The 19,697-nt window shown below is 38.9% G+C and overlaps 1 protein-coding gene across 1 annotated transcript in view; it reads left to right on the top strand.

Moving 5' to 3' along the window:
* The first annotated feature begins 531 nt into the window (after positions 1-531).
* LOC113107452 (E1A-binding protein p400-like) overlaps positions 532-19,697 on the top strand; it is a 33,662-nt gene continuing 14,496 nt past the window's right edge. The window contains 27 exon segments of the mRNA XM_026269966.1: positions 532-665; positions 858-942; positions 1,301-1,420; positions 3,431-3,816; positions 4,726-5,031; positions 5,147-5,332; positions 5,472-5,612; positions 6,133-6,211; positions 6,299-6,357; positions 6,459-6,516; positions 6,595-6,684; positions 8,776-8,889; positions 9,387-9,574; positions 9,685-9,862; positions 9,989-10,125; positions 10,368-10,537; positions 12,087-12,168; positions 12,170-12,262; positions 12,379-12,515; positions 12,612-12,798; positions 12,887-13,056; positions 13,773-13,963; positions 15,979-16,107; positions 16,110-16,178; positions 17,033-17,185; positions 17,327-17,473; positions 19,593-19,678. Coding sequence (XP_026125751.1) covers positions 543-665; positions 858-942; positions 1,301-1,420; positions 3,431-3,816; positions 4,726-5,031; positions 5,147-5,332; positions 5,472-5,612; positions 6,133-6,211; positions 6,299-6,357; positions 6,459-6,516; positions 6,595-6,684; positions 8,776-8,889; positions 9,387-9,574; positions 9,685-9,862; positions 9,989-10,125; positions 10,368-10,537; positions 12,087-12,168; positions 12,170-12,262; positions 12,379-12,515; positions 12,612-12,798; positions 12,887-13,056; positions 13,773-13,963; positions 15,979-16,107; positions 16,110-16,178; positions 17,033-17,185; positions 17,327-17,473; positions 19,593-19,678 — 3,864 coding nt within the window. The 5' untranslated portion in view covers positions 532-542.

Genomic DNA, 19,697 nt, shown 5'->3' on the forward strand with positions numbered 1-19,697 from the left:
GGAAGTCAGTTATTTAGAATTTTCTCTGCAAAATTTGTGTTGTTTTGGCCATTTTCAGGGGTTGTACTTTAACAAACTCCTCCTAGAGATTTATTCAGATCAACACCCAACTTGGTCAGTGTAATCTAAAGCCTTTTGCGATCTTAAATTGTGAAGATCTTGAGGTTTCGTTAAAGGGCGTGTCCATGGCGGCCTGACAAATTTCGATGTTTCGCCATGAAATAGGATGTTGTTATAACTCAGGCATAAAATGTCCGATCTTGCCCAAACTTCACTTGTGTGATAAGGGTCCTGCCCTGAACACATCTGAAGGCCAATATTCCATTATAATGATAGCGCCACCTGCTGGCAACAGGAAGATTGGCACATATATGGAATAAACATTGATATGTTCTACTTATATTTATGAGTTTAAACGCATATTTCTCACCGTTCACCTATTAACTAAAGCCACTCACTGCCGGTGAGCCCGGGTGCGAGGGCCCGTTCATCGCTGCTTGCAGCTTTAATTTTATCTTGCTTTGTATCTTTCATCTGTTTCTATGACAACCTCTCAGGTGAAAGTAGTGACTGGAAAGGATGGACAGACGGTGACTCCTGTTGCTATAGCTACACAACTCCCACCCAACGTGTCTGCAGCGTTCTCTGTTCCGCAGCAGTTCCAGGTAGAAATGTGAAGAAGGAATCATTCAGAACATTTCCAAAATGTTACCATTCAGTATGATAGTGCTTTCATTTAGTGGTTTGACAGAATTGTGACCTTAGACATAATCAGGCGAGCTTAAGTTAAGGTCACCAGTACTGTTTTTTCTGTGTGTGAATGAGACTCTCTCGTTGGTTTGTTTTCGGTCTCATAGACCCATGCCGGGGTGGCAGGTGGCAGCCTCTCGAACCCTGTGGATATGGAGGCTTTCAAGCGGCAGCAGGCCATGGCTCAAGCAGGTAGGGCGACGTTGACGCAGGGCAAAGGTGGAAGCCTGGTTTGTTTTCTTTTGTTTCTTTATTCCCCCTTTTGTTTTCTGCTTTTCTTTTTGCTGTCCTTCCTTTTAATTTCTCCCCTTCCAATTCGCTTCTGCTTACTCAGTATTCAAGCATCTTTCCCCAGCTCTGTGTTTGAAGCCTGTAATCCAGAAAACGGGGAGCGAGGCTTCCCGACAGCTACCTGTTGGTGTGCAAACATCATTGCCATGTGCCAAGTGTTATTTCTCCTTCTTTTGGTTTTTCCTGTTCTATATCTGATTTCTTGGGAGGGATTTTTTTTTTTTTTCGTTTTGAGGGTATTGTGTGTTTTGCATCCCAGATCAGGCTAAGAGGTCCCGGATGGATGTGGGTCGGCATGGGATGATATTCCAGCACCCCGCTGTAACTCCTTTAGGATCTACCGGCGTTCCCCTCCAGCAGCTCATGCCTACAGCGCAAGGTAGGAGCGCCGCTGCGTCTCGGGACAGATCCGATCTTTTTTTTACCGTTACTCAATGCTGCTGGAGGTCAGGGTTCATTCCAGAGTTCCCAAAGTTGATCCCACCTTTCCTTCCAAGCATCATCTACCAGTTGTGATCCACTTGTTGGGACTCCGTTCAGACTCAGCCCTCATTTAAAATCTTTCTCTAAGCATCAGAGGGACAGCAGGGCAGAAGATACAGCTGAAGATCAATTTGGAAGACATCACATTTTTTCCCATTTATGATTTATTCATTAGTTCCTTGAGCCATTCACCTCATCCATTTACGTTCTTCTTTGCCATATTGGCATCTCTGATTCCATTCAAGGCTCATCAGCTGATGAGCCCCAAACTGGCTACTGGGATGTCCTATTTCACATAGTGTTTGTTTTGCGTTTAGTTCTGCGGTTTTATAGTTGACATCTCCTCTCCTGATCCTACCGAGCTCCTCCTTCACTTCCCTAAATTCACTGCATCGTCAACTTGGAATCTAAATGCATTTTCAGTCTTGGCTCCCTTCATCTAGCCAGTTTTTTTCGTTTCTCCTCGTTTTATGGTCACCATGTTTTCAGTTCCCACCCTCATCTTTGGTTTCCATAACATTGCTTCATGACCTGATGGTGAGGTGCCAAAAGTGGCGCTCAGGAAAGGACCTTATAATCAAGCAGATTAACCTCAGAAAGCTTCGGAGCTGACAAATTGACATAGTTGGTAATTTATCTCATGATGAAATGCTAAAAGAGGGAGATACTTAGTGTTTAAAGCTGGGCTTTACCTTCTTCTGTGCTAAACTTCCCTTGTCATTCCACTGCTATACCCTCTGCTTTGCTGTTGTGTAGCTCGAGTATTAACGCAGATGTTCCGGACATTACCTGCTTCGTGCATGTTCATGTGTCAGTGCTTCAGTCGTGTCCATTACCTTTCTGTGCCTCTTTTTCTTTCAAGATCTTCTCCTGTTTTGTTATAATTTGTTTTCTTCATTTGTTTCTTTGTTATTTCTAGACTTTTCCACTTATGGATATTTCAATGGTAATGCATGATTAATTTTGTTCTTCATAGTAGTATTTTTAAGCATTGAACAAAATATTTTGATTTTCACATTTACGAGTTCTAATTTTCGTTCATTAGAACTTGTATATCTTCTTTGATTTTTGTTATGTAGTCATTGTGACACGAACAGTATTTTTCATTAATGTTCCCTTTTCTCCAGCATTGTGTAGCACATTGCTGGTAATTCATAACATCATATCCATAAAAAACAAAAGAAGTTTAGTTGAAACACAAATGGGTAAAGTCGTGTCTTGAGATCTATTGCACCCCACAATCAAAATAGATTTTTAGATCCGTAAAGAATGCAGCACAGTTTTGGTGACTAATCATGAAACATCTTACTGTATTACAATGATTTTTTTTATATTCTGTAATATTTTATTCCAGTACAAATATTTGACAGTTTTACATTAACAAAATGCTATACAAGATACTGTATAAAGTCTTTTTATAATAATATTTATAAAATCAATATCGTCTAACATCAAAGTAATGAGAATTGGAGAGAAATGTTTTTAATTGTCATACAAATAATGTTTCAGTTAAAATTATATTACATTACTAATCTTTGCATTTTTTTAAACCAAGTATAATTTCTTCTGAATTGCTGGAGACCTATGACTCAGACACATTCTTTTAATTTGATCTTAATACAAGAAAAATTACGTCAGATATCAAGAGTTATATTAAATGTAAAATACAGCATTATATTGGTCTATTAGGGTGCTTGTAAAAATATTTATAACGACAACAAAAAAATGATATAGAATGCAGTCTCGTGGTCTCTGTAGACAGACATGAGCTAAGACAATATATTTTGTTTCCAATTCTTCATTTTCTCCTTCTATGGAACTCTTCTTTGCTCCCCGTTTCCCTCTGTCTTTCTCTCCTCTCTTTCCTCTCTCTGTTCTGTTTCCTTCATCTTGACCCCCATAAAAGGAGGGATGCCACCGACTCCACAAACGGTCCAGATTGGTGGGCAGAAACAGAACCAGCAACAGTACGACCCATCCAAAGGTCCCCCGGTCCAGAATGCTGCCAGCCTCCACACGCCACCCCCACAGCTTCCAGGCCGCCTCCCCCAGGGTGGGCTCCCTATGGCTGGCCTGCCCCTCTCCCTGTCCCAGGGTCAGGCCATGGTGGTGGACCAGCAGGCTCCGGTGGCTGGTGGTCAGCTCCAGGTAAAGGTGCCAGGTGCTGGGGCCGTGCTGGCTCCAGTCAACCAACATGCCCAGCTGCAGGCACAGCTTCAGCAGATGCAGTCAGGACTCCACCTACAGATGCAGCAGCAGATGCAGCAGTCAGTCATGCAGCCTGGACAGGCAGTGAGTATGCTAAAATACATTTAGGACTATGCCACAGAAAACCACATTGACAAGTTTGTCTTCGTTATTTAACAAAAGCTTGTTCTGCTTATGATGATATTAATAAAAGTATGTTAAGATGGGCACATTTCTAACTTTTGGATTCTCTTGCTTTGGAGAATGAAAATGATTTACGTACTGTTGCAGTAAACACACTGGGCAATATAGATAAAATAATATTCCTTGATCTTTACAGAAAAAAAACCCTGTAAAACTATAAACAATCAAAGCATGTTTTCCAAACTTCCAAAAATTGCAGAGCCTTGCAAACGAACAATTGAGTTTTTAAGTCTTTATTGATATTTTCACTTTGTGTTCAGTGTCTTCTCCCACCGAGGGAACATTTATTGTCGTGACCTTATCTTAAAGGCTTTTTATTAAATATATGTAAAAAAATGAGTTTAGTCAAATTATTTAATTAAATACACTAGACCAACAACACACATACCTAAACACTTTTTTTTAATCAAATTTTTACCAGAACACTTGTACATAAATACATGCCACATAGAGACTTCCAAGAATGTTTGAGGGATTATGCAAATGGACAGTTGAATTTTGAACTAACTGGGTGGTTTCCACTAATTTACAAAAAAAAATGAATCAAACTCAAGTCATTTTTGCAGCTGATGTTTTAATCAGAGTCAGAGAAACTATAACAAAATCTGCTGTATAGAAAGAATAAAAAAAAATTCTGATAAAACTCTTTAGGAAACATAATAGGCAATAAAAAAATGCAATAAATTCATTACAATATTCAACTTTATGTCAACAGCAAATCATTCTGACTGTATCATGAATATTCAATATATTGCACAGCCCTACTTGCAACAGTATATTTTGTTACAGTTTATCCTCTCTCTTTTTCAGACTGTGGCACTTGTGCGTCCTGGATCAGATTCTTCCCAGCCTGCCCAGCGTTTGCTGTCCAACTCTCTCTCCAACCCTGCCATGTCTCCTGCTCCTCTAACATCCCCGTCCTCTCTCTCCTCCCCACACCCTTCTGTTCCGGTCCGCACCCCCAGTACTGTCCCCAGCCTCTCTCCTGCTGCCCAGTCCAAACTCACTACCACGAATGGCACCACCGGGCTGAAAATGTCTGGTTTGGGTCAGAGTCCAGTTGGGCAGAACTCACAGGAATGCTCTCAGGACAAGCAAGCAGAACAAGCCAAGCTGGTGAGAACTCTCAGATTTAAAGCAAAAAAGATCTTTTAGTATGCATGAAAGTAGCACATTTTGTAGTATATGGTGCCTATAGTATATCACACAAGAGTGTGACGTGTTATTGTAGGAGAGTCATGTGAACCAGCGCATTGCAGAGCTACGTAAAGAAGGCCAGTGGTCAGCTAGCCGCTTACCCAAGCTGCAGGAGGCCTGCAGGCCCAAATCCCACTGGGACTACCTGCTGGAGGAGATGCAGTGGATGGCGGCTGACTTTGCCCAGGAAAGGCGCTGGAAGATGGCTGCTGCCAAGAAGGTGAGAAGACTCGCACTCAGTCTTTTATATTAGAAACTGATTATATGCACTTGAATGCAAATAAATGATCATATGTACAGCCGATGTAAAGGCTAAAATTCAACTTTGATTTTAAGTTAAACAATGTTTCTCTCTGCAGCTTGTGCGCACATGTGCACGTTACCATGTTGAACAGAAGAAGATGGAGGAACGTGAGAAGAGGGAGGAGGAGATGAGGCTGCGGCACATTGCCAGCACCATCGCCCGCGGGGTTGACTACTTCTGGTCCAATATTGAACAGGTACATTGACATGTCATTTATACCAATATTATTTTAGAATTATATTAGTATTTATCATAATACTATTTATCAATACCCGAGTTGGATTTTATTATAGATTTTATTCTAGTTTTAGTGATTTTAGTACTTCAACTTAGTAATTTTAGTAACTTGCCAAGGCCACATTAATTAAAAAAAAAAAATTTCTCTCTTTTTAACGTCTTATGTTTACATTTTATTTCAATTAATAGGACCTAAATTTAATAGTTTTTAACTTTTAGTTTTAGTTAGCAATAACAACACTGACTTTTACTTAAGTACCGGAACATAAATGAAAAATAAACTTAAAATGTTTTGTATGAGTCAAAAAAAAGCTTAGACCTCATTGACATTTGTTTGGTTTCATTAATGCATCATGTTTATTATAAATTAGTATTCACATTTAGACAAAATCTCACTGTGACAAATGCTATTCCGCTGAATGTGGAGATTTGTCTTAGTTCCTCATAAAGAGTTTTTTTCTCTCTCTGTCTTACCACAGGTTGTAGAAATCAAGCTGCGTTTTGAGATCTATGACAAACGACAAAAAGTTCTTGGCTTGCAGAAGGCTGTGAGTAAAGGTGAGATTAATTAATGTTATCTGGTTTGTCTTAACTGAATGTTCAGACTTGTTTTATTAATTCAGAAGAGACTTTGTATTGCTACAGGCCAGTGTGCTAAAGTGACCCAGTCCACTGGAGAGAAGTCTGATAAAGAGAGTAAAGGGGTAAGATCTTCTCCATGAATTCTCTGAGATCCTTCCTCATTGCTGCTTCACTCATCCTTTGATTGTATTTGACAATTTGTCTTCCCCTTTTTCCCTTTCAGCAAGAGACTGGCATATCCCGCAAGAGAAAGTCAAGCACCTCGCTGTCGGATGTAGAGGGTACATAGTGCATTTATACATAGTTTCCTGACCGTTCTCTGCGTGCATGCTGCTGATTGATCTAATGTTGTTTTGCAGTTGAAGATGAGGAAAGTACAATAGAGGAGCAGGAGGCTGTGGAGGTGGCAGCTGATCAGAAAGCAGAGCTGGCCGAACTAACAAAAGAAGGTAAGTTTTACATCTTAAACTTATGGGCATGTCTTTAAACAGTGATACATTTTTTGTTTTCCTCCTTAATATTTTTTTTATGTATCAGACTTAGTGCTGGGCGGTAAACTGGTTCATACCGAAAACTGGTGTATATTTTCGTTCTGATGTTAATTTTGAATATACCGGCATACTCTGCGTTTGGAAACGAACGCTATGCTCCACCGCGGCCACGCGACACTGTTTCAGACGGACCCTTTACAATGTTGCACTTCTAAGCAGCGACTGCGAGGCGTGCTGAGGGTAAACACGATTGTTAACGTACCGGTTTTTTTTTTTTGTTTTTTTTTTTGCTGTGCTGCAGGCGCTGAATTAAAGTGGAAGTGCATTGTTTGCAGGAAAAATTTATATATAATTTTGAAAAAAAAAACGTGATATAAATTTTTGGTCAAACCGCCCTGCACTAATCAGACTATGTATGAGCGTAGCGTGTTACATGTTTAGACAGACTGAATTATATAATACTGATTTTGGGCATTTCTAAGGTTATTGATCATGCCTTCTCAAAAATATTTGAAACATACAGGTGCATCTCAATAAATTAGAATGTCGTGGAAAAGTTAATTTATTTCAGTAATTCAGTAAAACTCAAATTGTGAAACAAATAGTAAATTGTGAAATAAATTCAGTGTACACAGATTGAAGTAGTTTAAGTCTTTGGCTCTTAATTGTGGTGATTTTGGCTCACATTTAACAAAAACCCACCAATTCACTATTTCAACAAATTAGAATATGGTGACATGCCAATCAGCTAATCAACTCAAAACACCTGCAAAGGTTTCCTGAGCCTTCAAAATGGTCTCTCAATTTGGTTCACTTGGCTTCACAATAATAGGGAAGACTGCTGATCTGACAGTTGTTCAGAAGACAATCATTGACACCCTTCACAAGGAGGGTAAGCCACAAACATTTATTGCCAAAGAAGCTGACTGTTCACAGAGTGCTGTATCCAAGCATGTTAACAGAAAGTTGAGTGGAAGGAAGAAGTGTGGAAGAAAAAGATGCACAACCAACTGAGAGAACCGCAGCTTTATGAGGATTGTCAAGCAAAATCGATTCAAGAATTTGAGTGAACTTCACAAGGAATGGACTGAGGCTGAGGTGAAGGCATATAGACGTGTATTTGGCTACAGTTGTTGTATTCCTCTTGTTAAGCCACTCCTGAACCACAGACAACGTCAGAGACATCTTACCTGGGTTAAGGAGAAGAAGAACTGGACTGACCAGCTTTATGAAGATGCTGATTTCATTTTCCAGCAGGATTTGACACCTGCCCACACTGCCAAAATCACCATAAGTTGGTTAAATGACCATGGTGCTGATGTGCTTGATTTGCCAGCAAACTCACCAGACCTGAACCCCAGAGAGAATCTAGGGGGTAGTGTCAAGATGAAAATGAGAAACAAGAGACCAAAAAATGCAGATGAGCTTAAGGCCACTGTCAAAGAAACCTGGGCTTCTATACCACCTCAGCAGTGCCATAAACTGATCACCTCCATGCCACACTGACATGAGGCAGTAATTAAAGCAAAAGGAGCCCCTACCAAGTATTGAGTACATGTACAGTAAATGAACACTTTACAGAAGGCCATCAATTCACTAAAAAATTTTTTTTTTTTTTGGTCTTATGAAGTATTCGAGTTTTTGTTAAATGTGAGCCAAAATCATCACAATTAAAAGAACCAAAGACTTAAACTACTTCAGTCTGTGTGCACTGAATTTATTTAATATACGAGTTTCACAATTTGAGCTGAATTACTGACATAAATGAACTTTTCTACGACATTCTAATTTATTGAGATGCACCTGTATTGTAACATTATGCAGTTATATAAATCTGTTTATACAATTTAATAATTTCATAATGTTTTCAAATGTTTTTAGTGGATTTAAATGTGCAATTGAATTTTGTGAACACCCTAATAATTAAGTTTATACCATTTTCAGTGTGGTTTCAGTATGCAACATTTTTGGTTATTTATTTTATTTATCAGCCACTGAAAACTCATATAGCAGAGCAACTGTTATAAACTGTGAGTTTGTGTCTTGTAGCTGAAGTGCCATTGGATGATCTGGTGAAGAAATATACTGGTGCTTATGCAGAGGGCTTTGAGTGGCCACAGCCTTCCAGCCAGAGCGAAGATGAAGACCGAGAGGAGGCTGAAGGTTTGTGTTAGGGCTGCACAATTAATCAAATTTCTAATCGCGATTACAATTATGGATGCCACAATTACGTAATGGTTCAAAGCTGCAATCAATCTTTTAAAGTCCATTTATGTTATTGTGTGCTTAAGATGCATTTTTTATACATGCTATCTTAAGAGTTTTTCCCATTTCCCATTATTTTAATTTTAGTTTTAGTATGACATTAAATACCATTAATATTTGTACTTTTTTTTTTTATAATTTAAAGAAGAAACCAATCCGATATATAGTTGACATTTGATGCTTAATAATATATAAAAGCACTAAAAGGTTTTCATTTAGAGTGTTTCAGGCTTGTTTATTTCCATATAAAATTGTGGCATGCAGTTACAATATCAAGGGAATAATAAATATCTTTATAAATAATAAAGAAAGCAATTTGTTCACTAAACCATTGTTTAATAAAAAACAAGGGCAGCCCTATGTTACAGTAACAGTTTATGCTCTTCTCTGTTCAGACATGGGTTCTCTGTTGGTCAGTCCACATGATGCAGTGCTGATAGACTCTTTGCTGAGTATGGATCAGTACCGTGGGGCTGAGCGGAAGGCTTCTGGCCCTGATGGGAAGCCCACCAAGGATATCGCTGAGGTCGCTGCAGCAACAGACTTGATTTTGCCCAAAGGCAGCGCCAGGACCACTCTAACTGTGAGTCATTTACACCCTTACTCACAGGGACTGTTCAAAACATGATGATTAAAGATTTAATTACGCAGTTGTTTAATTCAAGTGGTCTCACATTGTCTGCTTCCTCTCAGAGTGGTTCCCCTCCTCCTGCTCTGCTGCACGGTTCTCTGAGAGAGTACCAGCAGGTCGCGGTGGAGTGGCTGGCAAGCCTCCACCGCAAAAACCTTAACGGCATCCTGGCAGATGAAACTGGCCTTGGCAAAACTGTACAGACTGTGGCTTATTTTGCTCACTTGGCCTGCAACCAGGGTACCACCAGCAACCACATTTAACAAATTTATAGACTATTACATTTGGTTTTCTTCTCAAAGCATTTGTTTATTGTAATTTTAAGAATAAAATGCAACACATTCTGCTGTCATGTGGATGTTGCAGGTATCTGGGGGCCACATTTAGTGGTGGTAAGGACCTGTAAGCTGCTAAACTGGGAGATGGAGTTCAAACGTTGGTGTCCTGGACTGAAGATACTCTTATACCTCGGCAGCAGAAAGCAGCGCAGATACAAGAGATCGGTATGAACCAGAGAAAGCCAGCTAGCCTGATATGTACTCACATACTGCCACCTGTCTATCCATCCCTGATGCTGTGGTCTAGCTGTTTTGCATCAGTTTTGCATTAGATAATTCCTTAAAATAGTTTTCAAATCAGTTTATAGGCCATTGAAATCTTTGATAATTAAGTTGGGTAGCTTTTGTCCAAGTTTGTCCACGTTTTGGTATGTTCTCACTTTCCCACTGTTGTCTTATGTGTGCAGAGGTGGAGTGAGCCCAACAGCTTCCACGTGTGTGTGACTTCATACAAACTTCTGCTGAAAGATCAGTCTCACTTCCTGAGGAGGCGCTGGAGGCACCTGGTGCTAGACGAGGTGCAGCTCATCAAAAACATGACGGAGAAACACTGGGAGACCATCTTCAACATAAAGAGGTTAGGAACAATGCAACTGTTTTCTATACAGTATCGGTTGGTGTCATGTTTTCTAGAGAATATTCACAGTAAATTTATCATTTACAACAAGTGTTTACAAGGAATGCAAAAAAAAATAACACCATTCAATTTAATGAATGATTTATTTATTTTTTTATTACCATATTTTCCGCACTATAAGGTGCACTTAAAAGCCTTTAATTTTCTCAAAAAACGACAGTGTGCCTTATAATCTGTCAAAATGTTGACATTCCCTTTAGCACAGCTCCATCTAGTAGATGCATAACGCTAACCCAGTCAAACATTTGACTGCAGTATCCTCTATTTTGTGCGCCTTATAGTGCGGAAAATACAGTATTTCAGAGGAAAAAAAAGTATAGAAAATTGATATCTGCCATTTATTGGTTGATATGTGCTATGCATCCTTTCTACTCTATCAGAGTTATTTTAGCATTATTTTTTATATTATACTATTTATTAATGTTTTGAATTATATTTTTTTATATTTTTTATATTTTAAGTTTCAATTTATAGTTTCAGTTTATTTAGTTTTAGAATGTGCATTTAGCCTTTTTTATTTCAGTTTTGGTAATTAAGCAATCTTTCAGTCATTGCTTCTGATTTGAAATATTCATCATATATATATATATATATATATATATATATATATATATATATATATATATATATATATATATATATATATATATATATATATATATATATATATATATTAGTTTGTTTAATTTATAATAACACTATACCATTACACAATACTTTGAATGTATTAGGGCTGCCTCCGACTAAAGATTTTTCTGGTGGACTCGTAGTTGTTCATTTAAAGCATTAGTCAACTAATGACATGTTTATTAATAAACGATTTAAATTATAATAATGTGCCTTTAATTGCCTACATAGCCTTTTCACTCAAATGCACGCATAAGCTTGCAACAGCACACTGGCATAAGAATGAATGATTATGAATGAATCAGGAAAAAACAGTAAGGAGGATGCATTCACATTTTAAGCATTTGATAAAGTAGCGATTTCTTTTTTTTTTTTCTTTTTAAGAGATTTAGTCGGCAACATTGACTCAATTTTTTTTGTAGTAGTGGATGCACCTGTATGCATGTTTCATACAGATTACTTAATCTGAGAATATTTGTTTTTCATTTGAATTGGTTTATTTGGAAGTTGACATTTTGCTCTCTATACAAATATACACCGTTTTTTGCTTAATTTCACAGACTGTCTCGCCAGAAAGCGCATCTGTTGCTTACATTATTTTACAAAAGCGCAATGTTTTTTTGTTATTGTGAGTGCACAAAAATTTAATGCACATTAAATTAACTTTATGAACAAAAATGAGTATTTTAAGAGCAAATGAAATGACCAGCCGTTAATGATCTGTGTGACTTCGTCAGTGTGGATTTTTATTTCTTTGTTTATTTTATGGTTAGTCGACTATAAGGGGCAACCCTAGTATGCATTAATATATTGTAATTGATTTTAACTATGCCTGTTATTTTTTTCTCTTTCTTCACAACAGTCAGCAGAGGATTCTCTTGATCAACACACCTCTGCAGAACACTCTGAAAGAGTTATGGACCATGATCCACTTCCTCCTGCCTGGGAATCACTCACCCATACCTCAACTTCCCCATCAAACCCGGCACTGATCAGAACCAGGACTACTGCCACAAACTGGTCATCAGACTGCACAGGGTGAGGATTGCTGGAAGTTGTTATTGCTGACTTTCACCAAAGAATTATATACTTTTGCTTAACTATCTTTTTGGAGCATCACTATCCTGTTTTTGTTTTCTTCCTTTCTGCTGTAGATGATTCAGCCCTTCATCCTGCGCCGTTCCAAGAGAGACGTGGAGAAGCAAATGCCTAAGAAGTATGAGCACATTCTCAAGTGCCGTCTGTCCAAGAGGCAAAAGAGCATGTATGAGGACATCCTCATCCAGCCCAGGTCAGCACAGAACACATTCAGCCAAACACAATCTTAACCAGCTCTTTTCTAGTTCACCTGTTTTGAGTGATACTCTGCCTTTCTACTGCCTTCTAGTGCACAGGAAGCGCTGAAGTCTGGACATTTTGTCAGAGTCCTGGAGGTTCTTATGCAGCTGCAGAAGATCTGCAACCATCCAGACCTGATCCAGCCCAGAGACACATACAACTCTTATATATGTCAACCACTGCAGTACAACACCCCATCATTACTGCTCACAGCCCTGCAGCAGGACCAGTGGAAGGTAAGGAAGAGAAATAAACACTTGGATTGTGGAATGTAGAAGAAAAATGTTTGTTTGACTGATAGGCCATTTTCATTTTCTTTTCCAGACTGTAGATATGTCACTGTTTGACATAATCGGTAATGAGGGCAGATTGACCCGTTATGAGTCAGAGGAGGCTCTGCCTAAACTCAGAATGACCAAACAGTTGATTGAAGAGATCTACAATGCACGCGACCCACCAGCCAGACCCAGACCATGCAAGATCAAACCTATGAGGTGTCCATCCATCCATGCAGACCCATCTGCTCTGAACACATACCTGCCATAATTATATCATATGGATTTCTGTAGTTTTATTAAAATGACATAATATTTTTAAATTAGGCAAACCAATTAATACCACAATATAATAAAATACTCATGTTGATGTTGCTGTTTTTGACACCATAAATTGTCACTTCCTTCAGAATAATGGGGAAGTCGTGGCCTAATGGTTAGAGGGTTGGACTCCCAATCGAAGGGTTGTGAGTTCTAGTCTCAGGCCGGATGGAATTGTGGGTGGGGGTAGTGCATGAACAGCTCTCTCTCCACCTTCAATACCACGACTTAGGTGCCCTTGAGCAAGGCATCGAACCCCCAACTGCTCCCCGGGCGCTGCAGCATAAATGGCTGCCCACTGCTCCGGTTGTGTGCTCACAGTGTGTGTGTGTGTGTGTGTTCACTGCTCTGTGTGTGTGCATTTCGGATGGGTTAAATGCAGAGCACAAATTCTGAGTATGGGTCACCATACATGGCTGAATGTCACTTCACTTTAATGCATGGATTACTTTCTTGCTGAATGAATGAACATGTTTTTTTCTATTAAATACAAATTCAAACATTAAATGTTAAACATTTTTATATCACATAATTTTTTTTATTGTAATGTGGACATGTACAACAGGATTGGTCCATATGAATTGATACTAATTGTTGCATAATTTTAATTTCAGGTTGTTCCTGCCAGTGCAGTATGGAACTAAACCAGAGGGGCGCCTGGTCCCCATGACTAGCAGCACCACTCAGGCCCCTTGTGCCACTACTGTGACTACTGCCCCCACCACCACTACCAACCCTGCTACTGCAGCTCCAAGCACACAGCCCAGAGGCAAATCACCTCTTACCACAACCACTTCTGCACAGGGTAAGACCCCTTCTTGTGTAACATCGAACACAAATGTGTTCCCACACTTACACCCAGAACTGCATAACAATCTGTAAGTTTTGTGAAGTGAAATGATACATGTAGCTGTGCTTCTACCCTAAAAATATGCTCCTGTCAGTTTTTTTGTGTATGTGTGTGGTTTTTTTTGGCCATCTTAATGGTGATATCTGTAAGATTTATTTTACGTCAGAAAACATTATCTTAAGCCAGTTTATTGTACTTTAACTAATATAAGCATGTCATTAATGGGGTTATCTCTCCCAGAGGTGTAAACATTGAGCCTCCCAAACATCATCAAACACATTAAAGAGCAGTTGGTTCAGATCAGGTTTTATTTTTTTACTAAATTTTTATTTATTTTATAACTAAACCTGTAGCCAGAGTTTGGGTCATGGCTAGTGTAACAGGCTGAGCCAGAGTGTGTTAACAATGATTGTGCTTAACAATTGGAAAATAAATGTGGTTACAAAAGTGCATGCCAAAATTTAAAGACTTGCCAAAATATGCAGATACAGTGGGGTTAAACAAGGGTAAATATTGGCTGTGCTTTTGTAAAAAATTTGATTCAATATTTGGGTTTCAGATAGGATACCTTATTGTAAATCTTTCATAAATCTGTTTGCACGCTGCCCTTTAGCAAGTAAAAATTATTGTTTTAGATATTTTTTTTTTATGAGGGTTCAGTGAAATCCCAAAATTTTCATTTTTGGGTGAACTTTTTCTTTAAAATCAACATTAAATGGGAATTGCGATCAAATTGCTGGCTGGGACTTCACATGTCCATTGGGAATTGATGGGATTTTTGTCATTTGTTGACTGCTGTAATAATTGAATTGCTTCATTAAACAACAGTTTTCTATTAAAGTAATAATCAAAATAAATAAAATAATTGTCAGTTTTAATTTCATGGTGACTGCAAGCAATCAAATGGCAATGCCCTGACACTATTAGCTGTGAGTTTTGCATGGGCCAGCATCTCTCACCACCAAACAAAAACTCAACATTTTGTAACAAATTGTAACATTTTATGTCCCAAATAACTTTTTATTTAGAGGATTAAAAAATTAATCCTTCAAGCCCATTACACTCGCTTTGATTGGTCCATTCAGACTAGGGCTGCACAATTAATCGAATGCGATTGTCATGCACATCTTGACAGTAAAGCCGGTTCTGTGATTAGTGGTGAATCTCTATTACCTGCTTTCAGATGAAGCAGCATTTACTACACAGAGCCATAGATCTCTGACAAGCTACACAAAAAAATGCAAATTATATGATCATACAATTCTGAAATCAAGGAAATAGTTTGAGATTAATTACAGCTGTTTGCGTAGCTTGTCAAGTCACCTTTATTTATATAGCACTATCGTGTCAAAGCAACTTTACAATATTAAATAGAAAAATAGTGTGTCACTAATGCAAAATGACAAGAGTAAACACTCAGTTAAAGGCAGTTCGTCATTCAGCTTGTCAGTGAACTACGGCTGTGTGTAGTAGGCCTAAATTCTGCATGTGAAAACACTGCATTCAATAACATGTTTTTACTCCAAACTCAGTTCATAACTTCAGTCGGGTGTTTGAAATAAATCCTTCTGTGAAATGATGTGGTTTCTTACACAAAATAAGGCACGCAACATATTTCTTAGTATTCTAAGCAGTGATAAAGGCAAATAGCATTGCATTATGGATATACTTTATTATAATGAAAATTATATCAGAAAAAAAAAACATATATTTGCCATAGAAGATTTAAATGCTAATAAAGACACAACAGTTTATTTAGCAACCACCAGGTTTCCTCTGCAGGGTGTATTTGGAGTTTCCACGCAAGAGCGCCCCCTGACTTTCGGATGGAGACTTACTACTGATCACAGAGCCGTGCTTCACTGACCAGATACACATGACAATCACAGCTTTAGTCTAATCGCGATTTCGATTCATTTCGATTTGTCGTGCAGCCCTAATTCAGAGTGTTAACTCCTCTTCCTCTTTAGCCTCCACAATCAGCAGCTCATCAGGATCACTCTTAACAAGAGCCACCCCTAACCCCCCTTCTACCCCTCTGGCTCTGGGTGTGACAGGGGTCACCACTATGTCTGCTGTGGCCCCCCATGCCACTGCCGCCCACCCCTCCAACCCAGTTTGGTACCCCAGAGGCTGGTGCTCACCTCCCAGGCCCAGGCACGCTTGCCTAGTAAGTGGCCTCATCGTCACTCACTGCAGATGGGCCTTCTCCTTTGTGCCCTCTGCCTTGTGCACCTGTTTCCTTCTTATCATGCCCCCAAGCACAGCAGTAAACGACCTCCGTGAAGATCAGAGACTACAGTATGGCTCTGCTGAAGTGGGCTAAAATGCATACAGACTTCCACCAAAGAAACTAATGGTGATACTCGGCTCAAATTCAGCCAAATTGACACCATAAACTTGGCATATTTCCAGTCTGATTTGAAGTGCAGAAAATCTTCAGCAGATGACCTATAGTGGTTTCTTTCCTCACCCTTCACAAACTAGCATGAACCCTCCAGAAATTTCTCCGGACTGAACCTGCTGCCTCCAGTTTATTCACGTCGTCTTTTTTTGACATTTTTTCTTTTTCTTTAATTTCTTCCCTTCTGCATTTTGATGACTAATCTGTTTTTTTTTTGTGCAGTACAGTTGAAGGATGACCCAGAAGCTTTCTAATATGGTTTTGCCTCCCTATCTTTTCAGTGCAGCTTTTCTTCAGTTGTCCTTCTGTGGGTGTAAAGAGCGTCAAGCTTGTGGGCGCTGCTCCCCATGTCACATGTAACCATTGTTACATGGAAAACCTTTTATACAAGCAAAGATTTTCTCCCACTTTGTTTTGCTCCGCTTAACGAATCAGTCTGGTTTCAGGTGGTTTGTTTCAGGTTTTTTGTTTGAGGAAAAAGTGTCATTCTTCCTGTTTAACACACCGTGGTTGTGCATGTCCCTTTCCGTTCTCACCCCGAAACTAACTAAAATGTTTTTTCTTTCTCCGAGATAAATGGTCAGCCACTAGCATTTAACATTAGCTGTTTTCTACTGAAGGTGGAGATGTAGTGAAGGTGGTTGGGCAGGGTCGTATCACTCAGCCAGAGACCCCTGTGACCCTGCAGTTCCAGGGCAATAAGTTCACTTTGTCTCCGAGTCAGCTGCGGCAGCTCACCACCGGCCAGCCTCTGCAGCTCCAAGGAACACTCGGTAATGTCCAGCCCATATTCATCCTCTCTCTGTCTCATCTCACTTCCATATTTCACTTGTGTCAGCTGTTTTTATGTGTGTTCAGTAAATCCTCATTATATGGCTTATTGTGATGCTTATACGTTTATGTGTCTGCTTTAGGCAACATCTTGCAGATTGTGTCTGCCCCCGGACAGACTCTTCTCAGGCCACAGGGGCCGCCCATGGTGATGCCTAATGTACCCCAGGCTGTGCCTGTACAGAACTCCTCAGGCGCGCCGCCCAATGCCACCTCAACACCCCAGCAAGGTAAGGCACTGCTCTGTCCTGAAGCTGATTGTTATTTTCATTAGTGATCAATCGTCACCTATTGACCGTCAGGGATAATTCACCTAGAAATTACCATTCTGTCATTAATTACTCACCCTCATGTTGTTCCAAGACCTTTGTTCATCTTCAGAACAAAAATTAAGATATTTTTGATGAAATCTGAAAGCTTCTGACCCTGCATACAACTCAACGCAACTACCATGTTCAAAGTTAGTAAGACATTGTTAAAATAATCCATTTGACATCAGACATTTAACCGTAATGTTTGGAAGCTACGAAAAGGGTTAGTTCTCCCAAAAATGAAAATTAGCCTGTTTTTTACTCGCCCTTAAGCCATCCTAGGTGTATATGGCTTTCTTCTTTCAGACAAATCCAATCTGAGTTATATTAAAAATTGTCCTGGCACTTCTAAGCTCTATCATTGCAGTGGGTGTAAATCACTAGTTTAAATGATTCTGTTCAATCACAATGACTCACTTATTAAAAATGACTTCCTGCCACCTGCTGGCAGTTTTAATTTCACCTTTAAAGTTTATTTTTATTATTTAAATAATTTCAAATAACAGTATACAGTGTTTTATGTTTAATAGATCAAAACATTATTCATGCATTTGTTATTGCAGGTTAAGTGCATTCATGTTCTGCAATAAACAGTAGTGTGTAAATGCATCTAAATGCCACTTCAGATGCAGCATCTGTGTTTCTTCTTGCTTGGTAACAGCCCAAACAATTTGACTTAAAAAATCTGTGCACAATTTTACAAAATGGCTTTATAAAGGTAAAAATGCCCATAATAGGTGAACATTTATTTAAACTTATTGGGAAAGATGAATTAATTAACTATCAGCTATAATTAATTATAATTAACTTTTTTTTTTTTTTATTATTGAACGTAACCGACACTTAGGCTAGGCGGCACTAGGCAGCCATATTGAAATGCGCAAAAAGTTACAAATTTATTGGGACAGGAAGATAAGTCGATCAACATTTTCGGGGTCCAGAGCATTTTCATGTTCGGGGTTTATTCACTATATATCCAGCTGTTGAAAAGACGCGCTCCGACCGCACTGATGTCCAAGGGACACTCAGGTACAGCTGCGCAAGGTGGGGGTATTACTGCCAATTTCCCATCACAAAAGCCTATCGCTGTCAGCTTGCAATGGTCCTTTTCATAACTCAGAATCATCTGTAACTAGATGTGCGAATGAGGTGAATTTGCGTCTACCGCGCCGCGAGACCTCCAGACGTGCGTAAACGCGTCTTTACATTGACTTAACATTGAAATAATTCGCGCCAGGCGCTCTATTCGTGTTTGGTGTGAACACAGCATACGAGGTCGCTTTCGACGTCACTAGGTCTTAAAGGCGCGTAAAATTGCTGGTATTTTCTGTCTAGCTTTCGCATGGCATACTGCACTTTCGGAATTCTTTATTTTCTTTTTCTGCTTGTTTGTAAGTTTTGTTACATCTATTTTTTTATTGTTTAATTATTTTAAAATTAACAGTATACATATTTCATTATACAAAATCGATTCCCTATTTTAATTTTCGAAACTTTTTTTGGTTGGTCCGATCGATTGTGCAATCGATTTTAGAACTAAAAGTGACAGCCCTACTAGGACATTTTTGCTACTTGGTTGTACCTGCTTGTTTTCAGTTTTCACTCATTATAGAAATTATGAGTTGCAATATATTACAATAATTTAACATTAATATTATTTGATTTGATTTCAAAAGATTTAAGGTAAAAGGTATAAGATTTTACATACTTTATTCCTAATAAAAGGAATAATTTTCTCTCTTTCTACCTAATTAAATATTTTAGAGCTTGGCTTAGCTAGCCAAAATTATATATTATAGAAATTATCATAACTTTTAAGATTTTATTTTATAATATTTTTTTTAAATCTAGAAATAACACTTTCACAATTTCAGTCTACTGTCTTCCAAGTCCATGTGTCCCCTTAAGATTCTGCTAAGGCCCCCTAGTGGTTTTCCGCCCTCTGGTTGAGAACTATTATCCTAAGTATGTGATGTTCTAATGCTGTCGTAGTGAACTCAAACTCAAGTTTCTATGTTTCTATCTGTTTCCATTAAAGCAACCACCATGGCAAGCACCACAGTCACTCAAGCTACCACAGACATGGGAGCAAACGCTAAACACTCAACAAACACCACGACACAGGTAGGTGATTTTGAAAGAC

Source organism: Carassius auratus, chromosome 8 (assembly GCF_003368295.1).
Source record: "Carassius auratus strain Wakin chromosome 8, ASM336829v1, whole genome shotgun sequence".
Classification (NCBI taxonomy): Eukaryota; Metazoa; Chordata; class Actinopteri; order Cypriniformes; family Cyprinidae; genus Carassius; species Carassius auratus.